Source organism: Caretta caretta, chromosome 11, assembly GCF_965140235.1.
Source record: "Caretta caretta isolate rCarCar2 chromosome 11, rCarCar1.hap1, whole genome shotgun sequence".
Lineage (NCBI taxonomy): Eukaryota > Metazoa > Chordata > Testudines > Cheloniidae > Caretta > Caretta caretta.
In genome coordinates, this window is record NC_134216.1 from 33,135,344 (window position 1) to 33,151,620 (window position 16,277).

Here is a 16,277-nt window from a genome sequence, read left to right on the forward strand (position 1 = left end):
AGAGAATTTTTACCCTTGCAACACCCGGTGGGTCAGTGGTGGAGCCCCCTGGAGTGGCGCCTTCATGGTGCTCAATATATACCCCAGCTGACCCAGCGCCCCCTCAGTTCCTTCTTGCCGGCTACTCCAACAGAGGGGAAGGGGGGTGGATTTGGAATGGATATGAGCCACACATCTCAAAGAACAACAGTTACAAAGGTGAGTAACTGGTTTTTCTTCTTCAAGTGCTTGCTCATATTGATTCCAATTTAGGTGACTCCCAAGCCTTACCTAGGCAGTGGTGTCAGAGTGAATCAACGTGGATTGTAGGACCATTCTACCAAACGCCGTGTCATCTCTGGCGTGCTGGACGATGGCATAGTGTGAAGCAAAAGTGTGTACCGAGGACCAAGTTGCGGCTCTGCAGATCTCCTGGATCGGCACCTGACCAGAAAAGCCGCCGATGAGGCCTGGGCCCTTGTGGAGTAAGCAGTGAGGGGCGAGGTCAATACACTGGCAAGATCATAGCAAGTTCAGATACACAACGTGATCCACAAGGAGATCCACTGAGATGAAACCAGGAGGCCTTTCATCCAGTCCACCACCGTGACAAAGAGCTGGGTCGTCTTCCTGAACGGTCTCGTACGCTCAATGTAGAAGGCGAGGGCCCTACGGACATTGAGGGAGTGCAGCTGCTGTTCCTGGCAACTGGCATGTGGTTTTGGATGCAAAACCAGAAGAAATATGTCCTGGCTGATATGGAAGGCTGATACAACCTTCGGAAGAAAGGCCGGATGAGGCCAAAGCTGCAATTTATCTTTATGAAAGATATAGTAGGGTGGTTCGGAGGTAAGGGGTCTGAGCTCAGAGACTTGCTGCGCCGACGTGATAGCAACAAGGAAAGCTGTTTTCCAGGAGAGGTAGAGGAGGGAGCAGGTGGCCAGTGACTCCAACAGGGGCCCCATGAGTCTGGAGAGAACCAGGTTAAGGTCCCATGTCGGGACTAGGTGTCGAACTTGTGGGTAGAGATGGTCAAGGTCCTTAAGGAACCTGCCAACCATGGGACTGGCGAAGACACAGCAGCCATTCACACCCGGGTGAAAAGCTGATATCGCTGCATGGTGAACTCTGACAGAGGATGCCACCAGGCCCTGCTGTTTTAGGCCCAGCAGGTATTCCAAAATGAGAGGCACGGACGCCTGGAGAGGGGGTGTGTTGGGCTGAGTGCACCAGCATGAGAACTGCTTCCACTTCGCCGTATATGTGGCCCTAGTGGAGGGCTTCCTGCTGCCCATCAGTACTTGTTGCACAGATTCTGAACAGCGAAGTTCTGCAGGGTTCAGCCACGCAGCATCCATGCCGTAAGGTGGAAAGATCGTAGGTCGGGATGGCAGAGGCGACCATGATCCTGAGTAATCAGGTCTGGAAGAAGAGGCAGAGGGACTGGAGCGCCCACAGAGAGTTCCAGGAGCATGGTGTACCAGTGCTGTCTGGGCCACACCGGAGCTACCAGAATCACTCGCACCCTGTCCCTGCGTACTTTGAGCAAAAATCCTGTGCACCAGGGGAAACGGGGGAAAGGGGTAAAATAGACGACTCATCCAGGGGAGCAGGAAAGCATCTCTGAGAGCGCCCGGGGAGCGGCCCTAGAGGGAGCAGAAAGCTGGACATTTCTGATTGCTGCGGGAGGCGAAGAGGTCAACCTGGGGAAACCCCCACTTTCGGAAGATGGGATAGATGACATCTGGTTGAAGGGACCACTCATGTGAGCGGAAGGATCTGCTCAGGTAGTCCGCCAGCATGTTCTGGACCCTGGGTAGAAAGGAAGCCACCAGGTGATGGAGTGGTCTATACAGAATTCCCACAGTCGAACGGCCTCCTGACAGAGCGGGGAGGAGCGGGCCTCTTCCCCCCCCCGTTTGTTGATGTAGAACATGGCCGTGGTGTTGTCTGTGAGCACCGCCACACAACGACTCTGCAGCCACTCCCGGAAGGCTTGACAGGCAAGGCGTACCGCCATCAGCTCCCATATGTTGATATGAAGAGAGAGCGTGGACGGGGGCCATAGGCCCTGCGTCTGAATGTTCCCAAGGTGGGCACCCCAACCCAGAGATGACACTTCCATGATGAGGGACAAGGAGGGCTGCGGGCTGTGAAAAGGGACTCCTTCGAATACCACCCGGGGATCTATCTACCATCGGAGGGAAGCCAGGATCCACTCCAGGATGGTGACCACCAAGTTCAGGCAGTCTCGACCTGGGTGATAGACTGATGCCAGCCAGGCTTGTAACGGGCGGAGTCAAAGTCTGGCATGCCTCCTCACGTATGTGCAGGAAGCCATGTGGCTGAGAAGACTCAAGCAACTTCTTGCTGACGAGGTTGGGAAGCTCTGAAGGCTCCGGATGAGGGCCACTATAGCCTGGAAACGAGCATCCTGCAGGAGTGCTCGTGCCTGCACGGAGTCCAGAACCGCCCCAATGAATGCTATTCTCTGGGTCGGTTCTAGTGTCAACTTTGCAAGGTGAGAAGGAGGCCTAACCAACTAAATGTGTCCATGACCAAGTGGAGGTGGAACTGCACCTGTTCTCTGGTGCGCGCCCGGATAAGCCACTTGTCCATGTAAGGGTATACCTGCACCCGCCACGACTGCCATACATTTGGTGAACACTCGGGGGGCCGTGGAGAGACCGTGGAAAAGGGAAGGGCCGTGAACTGATAGTGTTCACGGTTGACCACAAAGCGGAGGAAGTGTCTGTGCACCGGATGAATCGCTATGTGAAAATACGCGTCCTTCATGTCTAGGGCAGCGTACCAGTCTCCAGGAAAGGTATAATGGTGCCCAAGGAGACCATGCGGAACTTCAACTTTACCATGAACTTGTTGAGTCCGTGCAGGTCCCGAATGGGCCGAAGCCCGCCTTTTGCCTTGGGGATTAGGAAATATCGGGAGTAAAACCCCCTGTCCCTTAGCTACCTTGGAACCTCCTCTATCGCCCCCATGGGGAGGAGCGTCTGAACCTCCTGAATAAGGAGTTTCTCATGAAACGAGTCCATGATGGGGAAGGAGGACGGGAGGGTGGGGAGGAAGAAAACTGGAGAGAGCATCCCACTTCCACCGTGCGGAGGACCCAGCGGTCCACAGTTATGTGGGACCAGGCATAGTGGAAGTGGGATAAACAATTCAAGAAGGGTGTGGTAGGATCCTGAATGAGGTCTGGTACATTGTCCTTGAGCATCCCTTCAAAAGGCCTGTTTTGAGCCCGACGAAGGCTTGGACGGACCCTGCCCTTGCCCAGACTGGGGATTGGAGGGCTTCGTCCTGCCAATTATGCCCCCGTCTCCTATAAAAATCCTGTCTCGGTTGAGGATAGGAGCTTTGTTGTGACTGCTGGGGTTTGAAGGGTTTCTGCTGGGTAGCTGGTGTGTGCATGCCCAGGGACTTCATTATCGCCCTTGAGTTTTTAAGGCTTTGTAGCCTGGAATTGGTCTTGTCCAAGAACAGGCCTTCTCCATCAAAGAGGAGGTCCTGCAGTGTTTGCTAAAGCTCCGGTGGCAAGTTGGAGGCTTGCAGCCAGGAGATATGCCTCATCGCTATCCCCAAGGACAAAGTACGTGCAGCAGAATCCGCAGTGTCCAGCGAGGCCTGCAACGAGGTCCGTGCCACTGTTTTGCCCTCATCAACCAGGGCCCCAAACTCCTCTCTGGACTCAGGAGGTACTAACTCCTTAAATTTCAGCATGGAGTAGCAGCTCAGGAGCACCTGCTGATTAGCGACCCTGAGCTGAAGACCCCCCCCCCCAAGGAATAAACTTTGCACCCAAACAGATCAAGGAGCTTGGTGTCCTTTGATTTGGGAGCTGGGGCCTGCTAGCCATGCCATTCGTTCTCGTTCACCAATGCTACCACTAGCGAACAAGGCTGCGGGTGGGTGAACAAATAATCGTATCCCTTTGAGAGGACAAAGTATTTGCGTTCCACTCCCTTAGCAGTCAGTGGGATGGATGCAGGGGTTTGCCAGATTGTTCTCGTGGTGGACTGGATAGTCTGAATAAAGGGAACAGCTACCCTTGACGGAGCTTCCACTGACGGAATATCCACCACCGGGTCCTCCACCTCTACCACCTCTTCCACTTGCAAGTTCATATTGTGGACCACCCTGCGCAGGAGGTCCTGGTGGGCACAGAGGTCTATGGGAGGGGGGCCCAAGACTATACTGCCTGCCACTGCCTCGTCGGGTGAGGAGGAGGAGGACGCCACAGGGGGGAGAGGGTCATCTAAGGCCTCTTGCGTAACTGAGCCCAGCTGTCCCGTGCCAGCGACCTCAGGGCCTGGAGCAGGAACCAGTGTTCGAAGAGGTCCTGTAGCGGGAAGAGGAGCCACTACGGTCTCCATGCCTTCCGGGGCGGGGCGAGTGGTGGCAGCCTCTGGCACTTGTGGCTCGGAAGCCCCAGACGGAGCACCCTGGGCCTGGTGGTATGCCCAGGATGTTCAGAATGGCCATTGGGTGGGCCCCTGAGCGGGACCCTGCTCCTGCGCCTGCCAATGCCCAGCCCCCGACTCAAGGTGGCTATGGTCCACGTGGTGGCGGTCCGAGAAAGGTGACCCAGATTCCGAACCCGAAGAATGGGAAACGGAACAGGGAGGCCACAGTGATGCCGACCAGATCTGCACTGGGTCACACTGACGGAGTGATGGTGAACGATGCCGTGACGCTGGGGAGCGGTGCCGGGACCTGGAACAGTGCCTGGATCTGGACCTGGGTCCAGACCACGGGCAGGCAAACATTTTGGCCTGGGGGCTGCATCGGGTTTCAAAAATTGTATGGTGGGCTGGTTAGAGGAGGGGGACGTGGCCCGTCCCCTACCCTCTGTCTGCTCCCCCCGGGACTCCTGCCCCATCCAACCCTTCCTGTTCCCTGACGGCCCCCCCCCGGGACCTCTGCCCCATCCAGCCACCCCTTCTCTCTGTCCCCTGACCGCCCCGGTATCCCTGCCCCTGACTGCCCCCCTGCCGCCCCATCCAATGCCCCCTTTCCTTCCTTACTGCCCCCCTGGGACCCCTCCACCCATTCAATCCCCCTTCTCCCTGTCTCCTGACTTCCCCAGAACCCCTACCCCGACTGCCCCCCACTGCCCCATCCAATGCCCCCCTCCTTCCTGATTGCCCCCCTAGGACCCCTGCCCCCATTCAACCTCCCTGTTCCCTGCCCTCTGACTGCCCTGACCCCTATCCACCCCATGACCACCCCCCTGAACTCCCCTGCCCTCTATCCAACCTGCCCTGCTCCCTGCCCCTTACTGCGCAGCACAGAGCACCAGGTCAGGCCGCGGCTCTGAGGAGCTCGCAGTCTCACTGCATCGCCCGGAGCATTGTACCGGTGGTTCAGTGAGCTGAGGCTGCGGGGGAGGGGGAACAGCGGGGGAGGAGCCGGGGGCAAGCCCGGGACAAGGACTCAGGGGCCGGGCAGGAGGGTCCCGCAGGCCAGATGTGGCCCGCAGGCTGTAGTTTGCTCACCTCTGGTCTAGACAATGAGCAGTGTTGAGAGTGGAGTTGGGTCCTGGATCTGCTCCTCGACGGTGACTGCCGCGCAGAGCAGCGCCATGACCGGGACCAGTGCCGGGAGTCGGAGCGGTACCGTGAGTATGACCAGCATCGCAAGTGCTGCGACTGCGAGCGATGCCAGGACTGCGAACGGCGTCAGGAGTGCAAGCGGCGTCAGGAGCAGGAATAGTGCCGAGAACGAGACCCGTTCCGTGGCTCGACTGACGGTGCTGACGGGTAGATCAGGGCCAGCTTTCCTCGGGACAGTGCTGCACGTGGAGGTTCCGGTGCCTTGCCATGAGTCTGAGGGGATGCCGATACCATCATGGCAATAAGTTCCCTCGCAGCTGCAAAGGTATCTGGAGTGGACGGTAACTGGACCTCGACCACGCTGTGTACTGGGAAGTCCAGGGGCACTGGACTCAACGGCTCTCCTCCCGGGGCCGGAATCAACAGTGCCGAGGCCATAGACTGTGCCCCTAGGTGCTCGCCTGCGGGACACGCCTCCAGAGGCGGTTCCAAGGGGGCTGGTCTCTGTGGAGGTGGGCCAGCCTTTTCCGGCTTCCGGTGCCGCTTCTGGGCAGGAGAGTGGGAGCGGTGCTGGGCCAATGATGTTGGCTGCGGTGCCAGGAAGCGTCCGGTGCCAGGGTCTTGGTCTGAGTCCAACTGCGGTGCTGCTTCTACTGCTGCCGCCAGGGCACTGCGCACCAAGGCGCTTGGTGCCGGATCTTGGCGCGCCGCAGGAGGTTGAGGGCTAAAAGCCGCCTCTATAAGGAGCTGTTTGAGACAAAAGTCCCGCTCCTTCTTGGTCCAGGGACAAAAACCCTTGCAGATCCTGCACTTGTCTGTTTGATGAGACTCCCCCAGACACTTTAGGCAAGAGTCGTGGGGATTGCCTGTTGGCATGGAACCGCAGGCTTGAATCCCAGAGCTTTGTGCATGAGCCCAATAGAAAATCGGGAAGGAGGGGAAACCCCCCAACCCACTAATACTAACTAACTACAACTATAACTATGAACTACTATAAACTATCAACTATGAACTATTATAAACTAGAAACTGCAAGTGCTAGGAAGAGTGGAGGCCAGCGAAGCCGAACTCCACAGTTCCAATGTCATGGGCGGTAAGAAGGAACTGAGGGGGTGCTGGATCAGCTGGGGTATATACTCCAGTGCCATGAAGACGCCACTCCAGGGGGCTCCACAGCCGACCCATCAGGTGTTGCTAGGGTAAAAGTTCTCCGATGGCTGTGCACGCAGCGCGCGCACACCTAAATTGGAATTGATATGAGCAAGCACTCGAAGAAGAACTAGTTGAAACTTACAGTAAATAACAGAATTATCAGACACCTAGATGAACATGATTTGCTGTGAAGGAAGCAGCATGTCTTTTTTAACGGGAAATCATGCCACACCAATCTATTAGATTCTCTGAGGGGGTCAACAAACATGTGGACAAGGGTGATCAAGAGGATACAGTGTACTTGGACTTTCAGAAAGCCTTTGACAAGGTCCCTCACCAAAGGCTCTAAAGCAAAGTAAGCAGTCATGGGATAAGAGGGAAGGTCCTTTCATGGATCAGTAACTGGTTAAAAGACAGAAAACAAAGTGTAGGAATAAATGGTCAATTTTCAGAATAGAGAGAGGTAAACAGCAGGATCCCCAAGGGATCTGGACTGGGACCAGTGCTGTTCAACATATTCATAAATGATCTGGAAAAAGGGGTAAATAGTGAGCAAAATTTGTAGATGATACAAAGTTACTCAGGATACTTAAGGCCAAAGCAGACTGCGAGGAGTTACAAAAGAATCTCACAAAACTGGGTGACTGGGCAACAAAATGGCAGACAAAATGTTGATAAATGCAAAGTAATGCACAATGGAAAACATAATCCCAATTATGCATACAAAATGATGAGATCTAAATTGATGGTTATCATTCAAGAAAGAGAATGGAGTCATCGTGGATAGTGCTGCAGCAGTCAAAAACGCTAACAGAATGTTAGGAACGGGATAGATAATAAAATAGTGAATATCATAATGCCACTATATAAATCCATGGTATGCCCACACCTTGAATACTGTGTGTAGTTCTGGTCACCCCATCTCAAAAAAGATATATTAGAACTGGAAAAGATATAGAGAAGGGCAACAGAAGTTATTAAGGGTGTGGAACAGCTTCCATATGAGGAGAGAATAAAAAGACGGGGATTGTTCATCTTGGAGAATAGCTGACAAAGGGGTGATATGATAGAGGTCTATAAAATCATGAATGGTGTATAGAAAGTGAATAAGGAAGTATTATTCCTTCAAATAACACAAGAACCAGGGGTCACCCAATGAAATTAATAGGCAGCGGGTTTAAAAACAAACAAAAGGAAGTACTTCTTCACATAATGCACAGTCAACCTGTGGAACTCATTGCCTGGGGATGTTGTGAAGGCCAAAACTATAACTAGGTTCAAAAAAGAATTAGATAAGTTCATGAAGAATAGGTCCATCATTGACTACTAGTCAAGATGGTCAGGGATGCAGCCCCATGCTCTGGCTGTCCCTAGTCTCTGACTGCCAGAAGCTGGGAGTGGATGATAGAATGGATCACTTGACAGTTGCCCTGTTCTGTTCATTCCCTTTGAAAGCATTTGGCATTGGCAACTGTCGGAAGACGAGATACTGGGCTAGATGAACCACTGATCTGACTCAGTATGGCCATTCTTATGATGAAGACCGCTAACTATTTACTAATATCTATCTATGCATTTCTAGTGTGCCCATCAACATGACATATCCCATGCATAGAAATGTGGCAACCCAGTATTGAACATACGAAGATTAAAGCAGAAATTAGCTGCATTGTTCACAAAAACAAAAGCAGCCTAAAAATAAACAGGATAAATGAACCTTGCACCATAGACTGGTCTTATAAAAAAACCTCTGAATTAAAGCCAACACTGAAATGTAAATTAGTCCAGATTCTTCACAACTATGAAAGAAAAGATAGTATCAGCTCTGTAACTCTTCTACAACTACACTGGACACATTATCCTAGGCAGAGAACACACCAAAGGCCATTTATACATCATTTAAGTCCCACTTAAGCCACAGGACTTCTGGAGTGAATTTCATCTGAGTGTACACAGACCTTTCCTGACATAAAAATCCTTCAGTACAACAATTTTAAAAAAAAGTGAATTGTATATTAAACACAAGAAAGACATACCTAGCGGAGCTTTACAAACAACTCTGCCTTTACTATGACTGCAGTCAACTTCAGACCATGTTCCATTTGTGGATAGGATAACACTGCATTTCCCATTGACTTTTGAAGTTCCGTTTGCCCAATTGGCATATTTAACTGCTGAACCATCAAGCCAGTTCAAGGACTTAGCTGTAGGGAAAGATCACAAATACTGCTTTCATAAATCACCATCAAAATTTGCAATATTGCAGCATAATGTGAAAAATGAAATTTATTAATTTCATCACATTTCTAAACATCAGCTGTAGGTGCCCATCCAGTGAGCTGGGTGCCGATTACATAAATAACAAATGACAACAAACTGCCCATAAATATAAATATACCCATCTCAGTGCACCCTTCCTGAGAGAGACAGGCTTTGCAGCATGCCCAGGTTAACAAATCTGGGATCTGGCAGACCAAGGTTTGGGAGTGAAGTAAGTTCAATTACTGAGCAACCTGCAGAGAAAATGCCGTCAGCACCTCAGTCTCATGTATATTGAAGGAGTTCCAGCGCAAGTGCCTTTGCTCATCCTAAATGTGGCACAGGGAGAGGTGATACTCAGATAACCAGGTCCCAAATCATTTAGGGCTTAAAGTCCACCTAGAAACTTACTGGAAGCCAGTGTAGATCATGGCGTCCTGGTCTAATGTGCTCCCAATGTGCGACTCCACTTAATAAGAGCACTGCAGCATTCCAGCAATAGATTAAGCTTCTAAATAGTCCCCATGTAGGGTGCATTACAGCAATCTAGTCTTGAGGTGATAAAATCATGGATAATTCTGACAAGGTTCACATTGGAGAGAAAGGTTTATATTTGTCTTGCCAGGCGCAGATGGAAAATACTCTGTCAAAGCTGCTACCTGGGCATCTAGGACTGGCCCAGAATCTAACACCATCTCCAATTTTCACACTGTTTTACAAATGGCAGTTGCATGCCCCTATAAGTTCCACCTACTCTTCTGCCTGCTTCCATCAGCCCACCATTATCTCAGTCTTGTCTGGATTAAATCACAGCCAGCTAGTTCTCATCCAAACCCCAAGCTCTTGTACAATGTCCCTTTGTTGATTATCTAATTTTCATTCCAAAACCACAAAAATAGAAGTGTTTCTGTGAAACTCATAAAATAAATATTTTAGAATAATTTTCAAAAGCCAACAAAAACAGCCTCTCCGCATATACCTTTTCTAACCCATCTGTCTTAATCTAGCAGCAAAGTTTGAATTTAACCCACTGAATATATGTGAAAATAATTCTAAATCACAAAACAAGAAACATTAGGAATTAACATAAACTGAGAAGGGGTAGAAGTTACTATACTACAGTAACTCCTCGCTTAACATTGTAGTTACATTCCTGAAAAATGCAACTTTAAGCGAAACGATGTTAAGCGAATCCAGTTTCCCCATAAGAATTAATGTAAACATGGAGGGTTAGGTTCCAGGGAAATTTTTTTCACGAGACAAAAAACTATATTATACACACCCCTACACACACCCCCACACACAGTATAAGTTTTAAACAAACAATTTAATACTGTACACAGCAATGATGATTGTGAAGCTTGGTTGAGGTGGTGAAGTTAGAGGGTGGGATATTTCCCAGGTAATGCCTTACTGCTGAATGATGAACTAGCATTCAGCTGAGTCCTCAAGGGTTAACACATTGTTGTTAATGTAGCCTCACACTCTACAAGGCAGCACAAATGGAGGGAGGGGAGACAGCATGGCAGACAGAGACACACACCCTGTGTGTGGGATAGAGAGATGTGCATTGCCCATTTAAATACTCTGACACTACTCTAAGTACATTGCCTTTTTAAGTATATCAGGAAGTTGAGACAGCAGCTGCTGCCAGCAAGCTCTCTCTGTCCTGAGCCCTGTTGTGTCCCCACCCTGCTCTATATGGAGAAGGGGTAAGCGGGGGGCAGGAGCGGGGAGAGGGGAGCACCCTGACATTAGCCACTCTCTTCCTCCCCCATTGCACAGCAAGCAGGAGGCTCCTGGGAGCAGCTCCAAGGCAGTGGGCAAGAGCAGCACATGGCAGTGGGGGGAGGGACAGATGCACTGCCGGCAACTGATAGCTTGCTGGGCGACTGCCGCACAGGGAACTTAGGAGAGCGGGAAGCTGATGGGGGGGGGAGGGGGGAGGGCTGCTGGTCCACCCATGTTCCAAGCCTCCACCAGCTAGCTGCAACAGGCTGCTCTTCCTGCAAGCAGTGGACAAAGCAGGCAGTTGCCAAACAAGGTTATAAGGGAGCATTGCGCAACTTTAAAGGAGCATGTTCATTAACTGATCAGCAACGAAACAACATTAACTGGGACGACTTTAAGTGAGCAGTTACTGTATATAAATTAATGCTAACAAATTGCATAGCAGCGGCAGTTAACTTTTCAAATTCTAAGTATTTTTATATTATTTTCATTCATTTTTATTTACCATATAAGATATATATACACACACACACATAGTTGGTAGTTACTTCTTACCCCTGAAGTTCTGAGACAATCCAAGCCACACTCTTCTGGTGATGAAGTCATTTTGCCTTATGTGCTTACTGACAAATATATTCTCTTCAGCATCCTTTATAGTCAATAGTGTTGCAGAAGGATCTAAGGGAAGAGTTTAGTGGTCAGTACAGAAAGAAATTTTAGAGGTTTCCCTCATAGTCTTTTTAAATTAAATGGATTTTCTGAAAATTCAAAAGGGATCATTTAAGGCACAGAAATGAGAAAGAACGTTTGCTAATTTGGACTCCTAAAATTTTGATATGTAATCTGCAGAGGAAAAACACAGATTAGGAGAACAATGCAATGTCATGAGCAGCCTCAGATCAAAGTTAACTTCTTGTTTTGTCATCTGGGCAGGTGATGCAAAATAAAATAAAGAAAATTCTCCTGCAAGTCTGGAAAGATATTAAATGATACTTTACGGAAACAGAAGCACTGATCCTGCCAGGTGCTAAGCATCTTCTGTAAATCCCCTTGATTCTTATTAACCTAAATAGAGGCTCAGCACCTTGTAGGATCAGGCCAATTTTCTGTATCTAAATAACAAATAATATATTTATATACAATGTCACTGCACTTAAGGTGTAATGGGAAGGAGGGCGTGCACTGGGGGAGGTGGCGGGGGGAAGGGAAGGCGTGCTTCTGTGCACCTGATCCTCTGCTGGCATAAAAGACTTTCTGCCAACAGCATAAGTTAAAGAAGGACTACTCTTGGTCTAACCCACGCTGGGTCCAAGTGGCCCTGAATTGGGTGTCACACCTGGTAATGGGAATACCTGCTTCTTTATTTCAGTTTATCTTACACAGTTTAATTAACATTAAATAGTAAAAAAAAAATATACGGCTAAAATTATGACAGTTCAAACGTGCTAGAATTTTGAAGGGAGCAAAGGATTCTGTACATGAGGAATTACATGCTGTTTATATTATCTGTCACAAAACAATCCCCAGTATTTACTAAAGAAAAAAAGCTCTTCTTTAGCACAAAAACTGGCTTTTCAGCTTCTGTGTGCATCAAGTTTAAACTGTGAAGTGTCTACTTTCAAATCCTCGGTGGGATTTCTCTGCATTCATCCTATGCCCAGGGCTATAATAAGAATAACTTTGTAACAAAGCTACAGCCTTTAATTTGTATAAAGTGGTTTGTGTAAAATAAAAAGGTTTTCCACTGGAAATCAGCTTTGATTTTCTGAATCCTTTATCAATGGTTACATATGAGGTATCACTTTATTTATGTACATTCATGTTCCAGATAAGTAATCAGAACACTGCACATCTTTACCAAAAATATTAATCAAATGCTCCAAAAATCATTAGATAAAACCAGCCATTAGACATATTCCTAAATCAAAGAAACATAAAGCAGAAGTTTTGCCAGTGTGTTTTTTCTAATTCTCCCTTAATGATAAGCTATTTACAAGATATAACACATTATAAATAAAACCAAACATACCCAGCTTCTGACAGACTCTTTTAGCCTCTTCTGCAGTATATACTGAAAAATTGTATAATGCCATGTCAAATGCATAGCAATGATCTTTATACTGCAACCACTGCGATGTTCTAGTACCCTGTGGACACCTGGAGGAGCCTTTGGTTTGCTGTGGCTGTAATCGTCTCTCTGTAAAAATATAAAGACTTTGTATTATGCAAATTAAAAGAGGCTCTGCGGAGTCAAATAACTCTGGGGTAGGGATCCTATATACAAAAATACACACACATGCTGGAATCGGGCTCAATCACTGTGGACCTCTGATTCAGGAGCTGACATTTATACCATAGGTCACAAAGAGATTATCAGTCTAACAATTTATAAAAATTATATTAATTTATATTTATATTAATTTAACTATATTAATTTCTTCCATGAAACATTGGGTCATGTTGAAAGTGATCCCTCTAATTTGAAGAAACTAAGGTAATCTGAGGTCACCAGTTTTATTTATCAGATTTTGCCAAGAAAATTGTCTAAGATGAGGGAGTATGTAACAGAGACAGATGGTGACAGTCTCATGTTCCCACTACTCAAAATAAGATTCATAAGTTAATATTGTAATTTTCATAGCACCTTTCACAAAAGGATCTCAAAGTGCTTTATTGCTTTATAAAGGGAGGGTAAATATTTCCCATTTTACTAGTGGAGAAACTAAGGCACAGAAAGGTTGTGATTTGCCCAAGCCCCAAAGCAAATCTTGGCATAGTTGAGAATAAAACTCAGGAGTATTGACTGCAAGTCTCCTGTTTTAATTACTATTCAACACTGCCCTCCAAAAGCCTTTCAGTAATGTGTTAGTCAACGTACACCCTGCTCAGCTCAGTTCAAAGTTGCACTCCATTGATGGGCATGGGAAAGAAATGTCCTGAGCAGTTATCAAAATCTTAAAACAGAAATCCAGTGACAACACATGACTTTGACAGAGTCAGTATTTCATGGAAGCTGAGCCAACAAAACTCTGCAGTGAAAACATTTTTGGCATAAAGAAACCCTCTCACATTAGGCTGTTTAACAAGCAGTATCTATTTTTAATGCCTGTTTAGGTAGCTGGCCACCACTGTTATCAAATACCAAAGTATGGTGCCACAAAGCTTACAAGATATACTAACCGGTAGTTTGCTACTCCTTCTAAACAATCAGTCTTAAAGAACAAAATGTTTCGTTTAGTCTAAATCACATTTCTTTCAGTCTTCATTTTCTGTTCATAAGACAGCATGTAAAATAGAGTATGTGTTAAATTACAGGAAAAAAGGAAATCAGGCTTACTGTCTGAAGAAGTATAGCAAATGGCACCCTCAATAACATTTGTGCACCTTGCACGTTTCCAAAATCCTTTAGTATCCAGAAAAACACAGTTCCCAGTAGATTTAGAGTTTTCCAGTTCCCAGGGACGGTAGTCAAATTCACTTCCATCAGACCATTCTAAATTAGATTCACTTCCCTGATTAAAGAATAATAATTTTTATACCACTGAATTCAGGCCTTAATTAATCAAATATAAACACAGATAACGTACAGAGAGTGATGCACTAAAGAGTCGAAGACCCATTTCCTCCAAGTCAGTACTGAACCAATGCCCAACATGGTTAGCATGTTGTGTCTTCCAGGTAATACTTAAAACTGAGGCCCTGGCCACCTGTGATCACTGAGGAGTCTGTGGTACTCTTAAGTACAGGGTTATGACCAGGCCAAATCCCAACCTGGTAACATTATGCCTCCCTAATTTTCCCCCTATGGTTTCAATTACATAAGGCATTATTCAAGAGCTGACAATTCCTGTCCTAACAAATCTATTGCTTAGTCATGTTGTGAGCTGTTAAACCACAGGGGTGGGAGCAGTATGTAAAGTTTGTTTATCAGTTTGTGATGAAAGCTACTATGCTAGATTCACTTGGAAGTGTAGGCTGGTGGAAACCATGGCAGTGGAAAGTCTACCATGGCCGGTGAAGGGATTAGTGCAGCTCAAAAGATGGGTAGGGTGGTGGACATATGCCCTGAATTGATGTTTCCCCTGAGCACTATTTGCTGGTGGGCCCCAAGGGGAGCTTAAAGTTACCCTCCCCTTTGAAAACCCTGAGGAAGGATGGTGGCACAGTGGGCAAAGTGGAGCAGAGAGGCTGCATGGTGCACTTCCCTGTGCTATTGGGGTGAATTTGGCCCATCATGTAAGTATGAAATCAGACACTCATTCTAAAATACATTTCTAATCCCCTAATATCTAAGTGTAGGAAAAGTTAACATATATTCTTAGTGGTAGGGAAAAAAGAAAGCAAATAATCTTCTAGCATGAAATTCAAGCCTCTAAAAGAGCTTGGAAAGATCACAAAGATTTTGGAAATCAACTGCAGAAAATTATTGCAGAAAAAGAAACAATGGTCATGACAGTAGAAACTTACATCAAGGCTTGATAGCCCAATCCACAGTGGATATCCATCACGCTTTACAATATTGTCCAAAAACACCTGATGGGATTCACTGTGTATGCTGACTAAATCACTTCCATTCTGTTTGCATTCTCTTAATGCTTCATACCAGGTTATTTTTTTCTGAAGGATCCTGTATGTGCTATTTCCATGTAGTATATACTCAGGCAATGGAGGCTTGTTCTCTCTGGGCCCTATTTCAAGATTAAGATCACAGTTAATTCTATACGCTTCATTCATGTTATCAGAAATATGTGGCAGATATTAAAATCTATCAGTCTATAAGAGGGGTCAGCAACCTTTCAGAAGTGGTGTGCCGAGTCTTCATTTATTCACTTTAATTTAAGGTTTCGCGTGCCAGTAATACATTTTAACATTTTTAGAAGGTCTCTCTCTATAAGTCTATATACTACATAACTAAACTATTGTTGTATGTAAAGTTTTCAAAATGTTTAAGAAGCTTCATTTAAAATTAAATTAAAATGCTGATCTTACACTGCCGGCCTGCTCAGCCCACTGCCAGCCTGGAGTTCCGTTCAGCTAGGCCGGCAGCAGGCTGAGCGGGGCCTGCGGCTGGGACCCCGGCTGGCAAGGGGCTGGCAGCCAGAACCCTAGAATGGCAGCAGGCGGAGCGGGGCCTGCGGCCAGGACCCCAGAACGGCAGTGGGCTGAGCGGCTTAGCCCGCTGCCACTCAACCCGCTGCCGGTCTGGGGTTCCATCCGCTGGCTCCTGCCAGCCAGGGTCCCGGCTGCTGGACCCGCTCAGCCCGCTGCCGGTCTGGGATCCCGGCCCTGCCTACATCGAGTGGGTACCTACCTTCTCCCTGGTTCTAGCCCATTCTCTTCCTCTCTCTCTGCACTGAGCTGAGGGTGGGAGTACACTGAGCACAGGGCTGGGGGTGAAGGAGCAGGCTGGGGGTAGGGGTGTAGGGTCTGGCCAGGAAATAGAATGAGGGAGGGGACGCAGGGTTGGGGCAGGAGGTTTGGGTGTGGAGTGTTTACCTGGGCTGCTCCCATTTGGTGCGAGGGATGCAGGTGGGAATGTGGGGTGTCTGTGCAGGAACTCCCGTTTGGTGCACAGGGTGGGGGTGC

At 47.8% G+C, this 16,277-nt stretch overlaps 1 protein-coding gene across 1 annotated transcript in view; it reads right to left on the bottom strand.

The window, feature by feature from the left end:
* The window catches only part of LY75 (lymphocyte antigen 75), an 84,541-nt gene that overhangs the window by 5,687 nt on the left and 62,577 nt on the right, over window positions 1-16,277 (bottom strand). Inside the window, 5 exon segments of the mRNA XM_048870232.2 lie at window positions 8,738-8,905; window positions 11,247-11,369; window positions 12,721-12,888; window positions 14,029-14,203; window positions 15,159-15,379. Coding sequence (XP_048726189.1) covers window positions 8,738-8,905; window positions 11,247-11,369; window positions 12,721-12,888; window positions 14,029-14,203; window positions 15,159-15,379 — 855 coding nt within the window.